This window comes from Micrasema longulum, unplaced genomic scaffold (assembly GCF_059751315.1).
Source record: "Micrasema longulum isolate JH-2025_06_02 unplaced genomic scaffold, ASM5975131v1 h1tg001157l, whole genome shotgun sequence".
NCBI classification, from domain to species: Eukaryota; Metazoa; Arthropoda; class Insecta; order Trichoptera; family Brachycentridae; genus Micrasema; species Micrasema longulum.
In genome coordinates, this window is record NW_028278344.1 from 341640 (window position 1) to 352749 (window position 11110).

Genomic DNA, 11110 nt, shown 5'->3' on the forward strand with positions numbered 1-11110 from the left:
CTCAATAACTTCAAAATGGGGTAGATTTGTTTTGGAAAAGTCAACAAAAGCCAACAACTAACATTTGTTAAAATAAATTTAAGCACATCAGCTTTAAACTGCTCGCTTAAAATTACAATAGTAAAAAAAGGCAGGTTACCTTGCGGGTGACCTCCGACAGGGGTGTGGCTCATGGCGCAGGGGGACTGCTCCCACCCGCGGACAGCATGGCGAGACAGACACTGAAACAAACAAAAACACGTTTTATTCATTAATATTCACAAAAAAAAGCAATGTCTTTACTCAACCGTATCTCTTCCGATATCGACATCTTTTGTGTTACTGAAAGAGAACTCAGAGAAGATAGCTTTATTTTATTCTAATTACTGGGTATTTTTATATTAACATTTAAATTCATAGAAAATTCATTACATGAAATTTGAAAAGTGAAATAAAATCAATATCCAAAATAAGGTTGATTCACTTTACTTATTTATTTTTAACATATTACAGCAAAGATTACTGGTGTAAAATGTAAAATTGAAATTCAGTTGATGAAGTTGGCTCACAAAATATTTTATAGCAAATTGGAGCAGGTTCGTGGGCACAATAGTTTGTGCCCTGGCTGCTTACATAAATATATCTTTATATAACATTGAAAAAGGAGAGTAAATTCCCAAATTATAATTTATAATATTTTTGTACTAGAAAAAGAAAACTATTTTGCCATCATAAAAATACTATTATTTGTACTAATGCTAAATATTTTGATATTTAAATAAACACAAATAAATTATCTGACTAAATAATTATGTAATTGTGTAAGCGTAAAGAGATATTTTTAAATAGCCAATAACAGATCATACACCCTATAAATTCCTTAACGTCTATAAAATCTGAATATTCTCTTTTTAAAAATCTCTATCTTTTTGTTGAATGACGATATTGTTTTATAAAAACTTATAATATTTATGATTCGTCTACTTTCCGGAATTTATTTATTTATACCTGTGCTATTTTCTTGCCGTATTTCTTTAAATGTATATTGTTTGTGTACCTATAATTATAAAATTTGAAATGTCTATAAAAGCTGTACGGGCATTAAAAATAAAAACAAAACAAATAAAATACTGAAAAGATACATAAAATATACAATGCCGTGAGAAAGAAGATGGAAGAAATTAACGCACCAAATATAATAACAAAACAGACGCCGATCGATAGCATTTAACTTCCCCTAATTTTAGAAAAATATTCTAATAGACCCATCACCCCTTGCACGCTTATAAGAATTCGGAATCTCAATAGCGCACAGCAAAATGTCCGACAAATCAATACATTTTTTTGCGTAGCGTTGCATTAATTGCTTCACAAAAAATGTAAAGAAATATTTTTTCTATTAATAATACATTAATTTATCACAGGGATGAAAATATTGTTATGAAATAGGAATAAAAGAATTTGGGATATGGGAGTTGCATTCATAACATTAGATAGAATACAATAGAGATAAATACCCAGGTAGCAGAGTTCAATAGAGCGTAAAAATGTAATGCTGCCACAGCAAATTAAATCATATTTTTATGAATGAGTGCACACAACACAAATAATTATGTAATTTTTATCTTACCATCATTTGTTTGCCTTTCTGTGTAACTTTGGAAATTGGATAATAAAGAATTAAAACTCCGGGGTTTTTTCAGACTTCAGTTTAGAATGCTCGGGTAAGATATGACTGGCAAGATCAATGTCAGAATAGCAAGTGGATGGAGAGAGAACAAGCAGTACAGCGGGACGGATCTCTCCACCCCTTGGAATATTGACTCGGAGGAAACACAATGGTCTCGGACCGTGCAACGGGTGTACATTAAAAAACTATGTATATTAATTTTTATTTCCCTCCATATTAAAAACTTTTTAACTCACAGACACCATGAGCATGACATTACTACTACCCATTAAATTTTTACTGTGTTTTTTTTAACAGTTTCTATAAAAATAATATTTATATCTATAATAAATTATATTTATATTTCTACACCTAGATCTAATTCTCTTATGTATATTTTATAAGTTTAATCTTTCTGTAAGAAGTAATAATTTTTATACACATAACTAATTTCAATATGCTTATTTGAATGAATTCTCAAAATATAAATCTAATTAAATTTTAAATAACTTAACGTTTAGTGTTTTTAAACAAATAATTTCTTATGTTCATTAGCAGTAATTTTTCGATAATATTTTGAGTGTGCTCAATTTTTTTTTAGACAATCACTGAATTTTATCCTAAAGAAGATTCATTAAATGCATTCCTACCTCAACATAAATAAATAGAGAACCATTTTAGAATGTGGAAGTTTGGCCATACTAGGCTTTTAGCTGGTTTGAGTGATAAGCAAAGCTTTATTTTCCAAATGATTTAAAATAATATTTTAATTTTCAACACAAATGTTTGTAACAAAAAGGATTGAATTTTTATTAAAATTTTCTGTGGCACGTATTTCAAAAGTCGCATGGATTCATAAAATAAACTTATACAATAAGAAAATTTCATAAAAAGTTATTATTAACAATATACAATAGAATCGATGCAAGAAAAATCAACAATCGGTTTTAATATTGATAATAATATTTTTTGTCGGTGCATTATTCTGACTACACCCGTCCATTAGGGGGAAATCTGCGCGTGGCAAGTTATTATTAACAATATACAATAGAATCGATGCAAGAAAAATCAACAATCGGTTTTAATATTGATAATAATATTTTTTGTCGGTGCATTATTCTGACTACACCCGTCCATTAGGGGGAAATCTGCGCGTGGCAAGTTATTATTAACAATATACAATAGAATCGATGCAAGAAAAATCAACAATCGGTTTTAATATTGATAATAATATTTTTTGTCGGTGCATTATTCTGACTACACCCGTCCATTAGGGGGAAATCTGCGCGTGGCAGAGCCGATCGATATTCACCACACTTCACTCTGAGCTCGCTGACTCATGTCAAAACCTTTCAATGCCAAACTTTGATTTGGGAAAGTTGTATCGGTAAGAAATATTATCCTCTATTATTACAAGCGTACACAATGGGAATTATGATATTTCATTTAACCAATAATTATTAAGCACGGTTGATTTGGCTATGATATTCTACTGCACGCTTTTTATTGTTAATTTATTTTCAGACTAACATTTTTAGCAACGCCATAGTTAGTTCTAAATAAGTTACCCTGGTATGAGGTTATCAATGAACTTTTTGGTGTTTAAAATTAAGGTTAAAAACAATTTAACAAAAGAGGTATCTAAACATTGTTTCATTCGAAAACCAGAGTTTAAAATGTGGAGAATTCAATTTTATTATTACTTTTTTACAAACATAATTGAAATAAAATGACCATGCAGAGAAACTTCAACAAATGTTCACATGCAATTGAACATTTCGTTTTGGATTTATGATGGTCCCTACTAATTAATTAGTTAATAAATACGGTTTTCTCTTACTTTAAGCTTTAATAAAAATAAATAATTACTATATGTGCGGTAAGCGTGACATTTAAAAACACTAACAATCATTTAATAATGCAAGTAGTCTTCATATTAGGTGGTTGTTAGAGGTTTTGTTAACGGGTTGCGATCTACCAAAAGTAACCAAAAATGTAGACTAAATTGTTAATAGGTTAATAAAAATGTGTAACAAAAGGAATATATACCAAGCATAAAAACGAATTCCATCTGAAAATAGAAATATGATATTTTCACAGTCGGACGCGCATCTTTCAGGTACACAAGTGATGATGCTTTTTGACAGCTTGCCAGCACCATCTACCAAAAGTCACGAGAACGAAACCGACGCGGATGTTAAAACAGGGAATGGCAATTTATAGTACGATCGAGTATGCAAAGAGGGCGTAGAGCTGTCAATATGCAAAGTTGTTTGTGAGTTTTGGAACAAATTTTGGCGGCTGTTTACAAAATTGTAAATAAAAGTAATTTGATTGCGTACAAACAGTTTAAAATATTAAATACAAATATAAGACTTTAGTTTTCATAAAATAGAGCGATGAATAAATAAAAGCGAGCATTGTCGAGGTTTTCTAAGGCGGATAAGTGCATGGCGGATACAGTAAGATAAGTGGCTGCGAGACAGACTAAATATTTGATGAATCCGTCAGAGTGCTTTTCGTTGTTCGGGTAGTTCGCTATTATTTGTCCACCTCTCAACGCGCCGCTTTTCTCCGATGAATACGGAGGTGAAGCGGAGGCAGGGGATGGAATGAAACAATAAGGAAGAATAGAACATGATCAACAAACTTTCGAAGATATTATCACCAGACTGGAAAAAAACGCGAAAACTTTATTCCGAAAACGGTTAAATGTTGACAGCAACATTTTGGACTGGCGTAATAATTAGATCACTAGCAAAAGTTGGCATATCATAGTTATCATCAAACCTTTATCTGAATATTATGGTGCATAGGGCACCGCGCATATGAAGGTAAGGTGATCAGTTTTACGTTTCAGGTGTCAATCCAGAGACAGTTAAATATCAACAATGTTTTAAGTTTGTCCAAATTTTGTAGACAAGGACTGGATTCAACCCCCTAAGGAGTTGTTAATATTAACATATTACAACTTATTTTTGGAATCTCTAAGTTCAGTCATATCACTCCACTACTTCGGGAATTACACTGGCTACGTTTTCCACAGAAGGTGAAATACACGTTGGCTCTATGTGGGCTTATGTATAAGTCACTGCACAACTCTGCTCCGGAATATCTAAGGGATTTCTGCATTCAAGATGAACTAGCTGAAAGACGTCTTATGATTAGATCAGCTACATCTACGTCGAGAGGAAAAGTTATTATACCTCTACGCAAACAGCGCACTAAATTCGGCAAACGCGCATTTGCGGTCGCAGGCCCTACGGCATGGAATGGTCTCCCAGCAGAGATGCGAAACTGTGAGAGTGAAGTGATGTTTAGGAAAAAACTTCAAACCTACTAGTTCTTTAAATCGTTTGAATACATCCTTAGCATGTGATGACAAAGTACATTGTTTTTCTCAAATTACAAATTTAAAAAGTTTTAATTCAATTTATTTCTTTATATAATCAATTTGTAAAGCGCCCTTGAGGTATTTTATTATGAAAATGGCGCTTTATAAGTTATCCATAATAATAATAATAAAAAGAGATGAAGAACTTTTTAGAGAAAGGAATATAGAAGTCAGGGGCTTATGATCTGCCATTGGCTGGTTCAAGTGGGCACTTTACACACTCTGCCTAAATTTGAACATCTATATTCCTTCGATTCTTCCATCTGTTGACGTTTGCGAAGTTAAAGAGCTAAAAACATTTAATGTTGCGGGTGAGATTCATACTATTTGATTATTTCACCTACATACTAGGCAACGCCTGAAAACATTTTCAATTTTTATACTTCTTCTTGAACCAGGTGGATTTATAAATCATACGAATTCCGCAGAAAACTAGAAACATTATGAACCAGCTTTATAAACACTACCACGACGATCATGATGATACATTTTTTAAAGTAGTATTTTTAGAATTTTAGCTGCGGTATTCGTAGTACCCTCCTCAGGCACTTAAAGATTTTTTCTCCTTCAGGCTCGGAAAGGTTATTCTGGGAGTTTTCAAGATTTTTAAATAATAAAATGGATCCATTAGAGCCTCCATATATTTGACACGGTACCTTCACAACCAAGAGCTTTAATATATTTTGAATCCAATTTAACTATTGATGAAATTATGAACGTCTTTTCCCAGAGCCACTGGGTGGAGTTAAGTGTCCAAAATATGTTGAAGCTGGTTCTTCAACCAAAGATATGTGGTCTTCTTGTATGTTTATTGAGAAATATTTAGCACTGATAAATTATTTCCGTATTGTTTCACTTTTTCGACTGTCAAAATAGAATGCAATTATTTCTAGGGTGCGAGTTAGAACCTAAATTTTGTGAAAAATTGATAATTTTACATCGAATTCGGGAGACCGAAATATAGGTATAAAATTTTTAATATTGTTATATAACATTAAAAACTTCACACTTTTATACTTAAAAACAATATATACATATACAGGGTGTTCTTTAAACCCTGTCACATTCGAAACCATGATGATCAGTATAGGCAAGAACACATATAAGCATATTAAAAAAAAAAACATTTAAAAATGAAATATTAAAAAAAAAAATGGTTGCTTACTTCCGCGGGGGAGAAGTGAGGGGAGCGCGGCGCAGTATCAGATTCCCTCCTCCCTCTCCTCGCTTCACCCCTGTAGAAGTAAGCAACCATTTGCTTTTTTGATATTTAATTTTTTTTAATTTTATTCGTTTTTTTTTTTTAATTTTATTCGCTTTTTTGATATTTATTTTTTTTAAATTTTATTCTAAAAAAATATTTTTATGTGCCAATATGTCTTCTTGCTCATACTGGTAATCGTGGTTTCGGATGTGACAGGGTTTAATGAACACCCTGTATATTTTGAAAGAAAAATATTTTATAATCCATGTTTTTCACAAAAAATCGAGCATTTTGCCCATTTCGGGAGATCTAAATATTTTTCAATTTGACTTATAAAAATTTTTGGTAAACATGTGACTGTAAAACTTTTTACTAACTCGATTTTCTTTTTTGTACCACAACAGACCATGAGGCCCAATTACAGTGGTGAATTACAACTCAGAACACCCAGGCTTGAGAAAAATCGCATTATTTTTTTGTGTTCTCACCGAGAACCGAACCCGGAACCTTCCGTGCCTTAGCGAAGTGTCTTGACCACTATACTACGGAGGCCGCCAATTAGATTTATAAAAACAATTTCCTATATTTTAACTTGCCTTTATAAAACCCTATTATTATCCGTCAAATAAATTAGTAGATAAACGCGTGAGGCTAGAAGGATATCGCTACTTAAATTTATTTTTCAAACATTCCACCAAAGCATTTTCAATTCCTCGATTGCCTATCTACTTTCACACATATTTTTACCTTATTAGGTGCTTTAATTGTAAATGGAAATTATATTTTCAAAGAGTTGTTTTTAATTAAACCTACATAGGTAGGTTCCCATTCCATTATAAAACACTTAGTCACTTTTGTGTACGTATATGGCAACAAAGTTTTTATTTTTAAACAATGTTCTAACACGTTCTGTATTTAAACCTTAAAAACAAGAGAACGTCTTTTTTCGTGCGTCAGAAAAATATGAAAAATAGTAGCAATATTTCTGTGAGGCGACAGGTTTCACTTTCCGCCGTAAAGAGACCGCGAAAACTTCCATCTATCGACATCAAAGTGACGGCGGGAAATCTTCAAAGGACGTGTTAAATCATCGCAACACACGGTCGAGTGGAAAAGTCAGCGTACTCGTCCAAACTAGCGCAGAATCTATGAAACCAATCTAGGATCCACTACACTCAAAGGGATAAAGACAAACATGGCTCGAGACTAACATTCTTGTAGTCAGACGTACGTTTCTACTGGGTTTCCGCAATTTAGTGATCAAAGATTAGCTTTACGTAGCGATTGCGTGGGAGAACGTCAAGGTAAAACATTTTCGTTGTGTAATTATTTTTTGTATCAATTTGTCGTTGCTTTAGGCGAGGTGTCTTCGAATTATCGTCTTGGAAGGCGTTTCAGCGCCATCGAAGAGGTATAGACAGCGCTTTCTAAGTAAAGAGTGAAGGGTCGGTATGGTGAAGTTCAAAAAGCCGAATGTATTAATGGTCAAAGGGATGAATGGGCGGGCAGCTTATAAAGGGGTCCGCCAACCCTTCGGCGGGATGAAAGAAAATGAGGAAATTTAAATCACGTTTAATTCAAAAGAAATCGCAAGCTTCGGGTTTCGCTCAAAGTATCTACACAATACATAAACAAATAAGAGAAACTAAAATAGCCACGTGTAGCATAAATAAATCCGCCATTCAGTTTTTCTCTTACTTCGCGCCCATGAAATGCTTCCATTCCATTAATATATATTATAATAAATGTTCCTTTATAAGTATTGTCGGCGTCGGGACAATGCCAAAATCAAGAATCTACATAAAAACAATTTAAAACATTGAGCTTTAATTAGTATCATAAATCTCGTATTCGCGATCAGAATGGAACATCTGTGAACACCTAATGTTAAATGTCAAAATATTTACGTTTCGCGACGCATAATAATCCTGCTGCGCAACCACATGTTTGAATTTCACCGGTGTAAATATGGAAAATATTCCAAAACTGCTATTTTTAATTAGTTATTTATTCTTTTTCATGCTATTTATTGCATTTAGCCGGCGGTTGACAAGCCAAATTTCAAGAAAAGCAGTCGCCATAGTAATTGTAATATATTTGTCACTTTTTTGTATTAGATACTCCTTGCTTTTTTGCAAATGCAATGTGTTGTATTATTTTTTATAGTAATCGCCGATTTTTTTATATTTAATATCGCATTTGTCTATTTTAGATAGAGTCACGATGTGATTCCCGACAAAGTCGATATGAAATATTGATAAAATATTTATTTCTTTGAAATCTCGTAGTTTTTGGACTGGCGCATCTTGCTTAATGTAACAAATGATAGAGATTTAAGATATAACGCAATTGAGGTGCTATTCTGAATCTTCTCGCGGGGGTGAGAAGATTTCTACTATATATAACGTTTTTATTTAATTTTTACGATTAAACTTTTCTTCGTATATGCTACATTGATGTCCAGTTTTACGTCAAATTACGTAAAATAAACAGTTTTATAATTGACATTTCAGTTCAACATTATTTAGCAACATATATATTAGCATTTTATAACAAATCGGAGATGAATCACTAACACATTCAAAAGTTTACCAATTTGTCGTATGTCGTATCGAACCGAGTATGCGGCTGTCTCGAACACTATTTACGTCTCACTCTCGATGCTGCAGGAATATTTGCGAGCGAGAGAGACAAATTCATACGTCATGCAGGCCGGTAGCAATGTAACCTGTACCACAGTTCGCCAGTTGTGCGCCGCAGTTGCTTTCGAGCCTTTGTTAGGGGTTGTCTCATTGTAAGAGCTGCGAACGTCAGCTTATGTTTTTGGCAATTAGATTTAAAATATAATCGCTTTTGACTTCAACTGAACGTAGTTATTTAGAAAGCAGTCAGTCCACAATTTTGAAAAAATTATATATTTATGTAATCGGGTGCAGTAAGGTCAATTCTATGTTATGCTAAAAACAGCCAGACCGCTTTCATACAAAAAACTGTATTAATCACCTTCTGAAAATGATGTCGATCACAAAAACGGCATTTCTCAATTTGCAGAAAACACCCACAGCACTAGAAAACTCTTATAGTACTTTAAAAATCATTGAAACTGGTCAAATACATAATTAGATTCTTGTTTGTAATATTATAAAAAACCTCGTGTATTCATTGTTTATCATTTGTTAAAGTCGAAAACACTCCAACTGTTGTGTAGACAAGATTATTCACCATTTTCACAAAAGTGCTACTATCTCAGTTTCATTTTTCTATGGCTGGCTGCTTTCTGCATAACTACATTCAACTATACATTATTGAAACAAATATTTAATTTTTCCGTTTTTAAATCTCTCATTTCTTGCATATGTGTTGACACATCAGCGTAACGCTCGGATGTCGATATATTTCATGACAGTGGGATTACTCGTAGGAGGGCAACATCCAAATTGTAATATGTATGTCAATTTTACATGACAATGTACATTTTTTTTCTCTTTTCTATTTAATAAATCTGATAAGAATATTTTGTAATGTGTTGAGAATTAATTGGACACTGTGTAATGTTCTCAATGTAACTAAAAATAAATAAATGAAATAAATAAATAAAGGTTTTTGGCGCAGTAACGCAAGGGTTAAAATGAAAGTTTATCTGTGCATACTTAATTTACGCACTTTTTAATACGTTTATGTTATTTATTTGAAAGAAACAAACAGTCAACAATTGTATAATATCTTTTTTTTTTTAAATACAGTTTAAAGACAGACCAGCAAAGTTTCTAAATAAAAATCATACATATTATTAAATTGTGTTACAACAAAAGGATGTGTTTATGTGTATTTGTATGAGAGTAAGTGTAGATGTGTGTTTATGTGTATTAGTGTGGGAGTAAGTGTTCAGGAGTGTGCATCATTAAATAGTAAGTGGGATCGTATCGCAGCCAGAAATAATAGGTCTCAATTTAATTTCAAATAAATTAAGGGGTATGCAAAATATATCAAAAGATGAAAAAAAAACATTACAGTTAGAGCAAGAACGATAGAAGAAAGAGTGTTGTGCATAGTTAGTGCTACAAACTGGCAGATGGAATAAATACTTATTTATTGTCACGCGAAAGGGGACATTAAGATTAATTTTGGAGAGTAAATTAAAAGAGTCTACTTTATTATTTAATAATTTATGTACATAGCATAATTCAGATACTAGTCTATTTTCAAGGGTAAAAAATCCATTTTGTTTGGCAGATTGGCTGATTTATCATAAGTGTTTTTCAAACTTCCTCCCTCCACATTATTTTCTCATATTTCAATAATAACCTGTAGGTACTCGACGGGACGTGCTATATCTCCATCCCTAGAGTTGTCCTCTCCTTCCCCTTCCCTCTATCCCCCTCCACTCCTCGTGAGCCCCTTGACCTCTGCATTGTGTCTTAGATGCGCTTTTCATCAAATTGATGACTATCAATCTTCGAAATGCAGAAACAACAAGAATCAACAACCCCCAATTAAAAAAAAAACACAAAAAACATAATTGCTGGACGGCTCCATTTCAATTTGAATTTTTTTTCACATCTGATATCCAAAATATTAAAGAGAAACCCCAATTTCAATTCAAGTGTATGTGTTTATTGGCAGTCTAACGGAATAATTTTAGGAGAATTAAAAATAAATTTTACTTCAAAATTATGACATTTGCGTAGTAATAAAATGCCTTTGCAATGACACGTGTAATAATTTTTTTATTTAATATATTTTTCGTTTTTGTTTTTTTTACAATATACGAGTACATAAGAGGTAAAACAGAGTATTCAAAAAATAAATGATAATTACATAGCAATGAAATACATTTTAACAGTTATAATAGTAAACAAAAAAA

The 11110-nt window shown here is 32.4% G+C and overlaps 1 protein-coding gene across 3 annotated transcripts in view; it reads right to left on the reverse strand.

Moving 5' to 3' along the window:
* Positions 1–3789, reverse strand: part of Axn (protein axin) — a 32344-nt gene extending 28555 nt beyond the window's left edge. For all 3 annotated transcript variants that reach the window (XM_088233854.1, XM_088233853.1, XM_088233851.1), the window contains exons 1-2: positions 3698–3789; positions 140–221 (exon numbers count right to left, since the gene is read on the reverse strand). In XM_088233854.1, coding sequence (XP_088089980.1) covers positions 140–173 — 34 coding nt within the window. In that variant the 5' untranslated portion in view covers positions 174–221; positions 3698–3789. The remainder of the gene's footprint in view (positions 1–139; positions 222–3697) is intronic.
* Positions 3790–11110: the final 7321 nt, after the last annotated feature.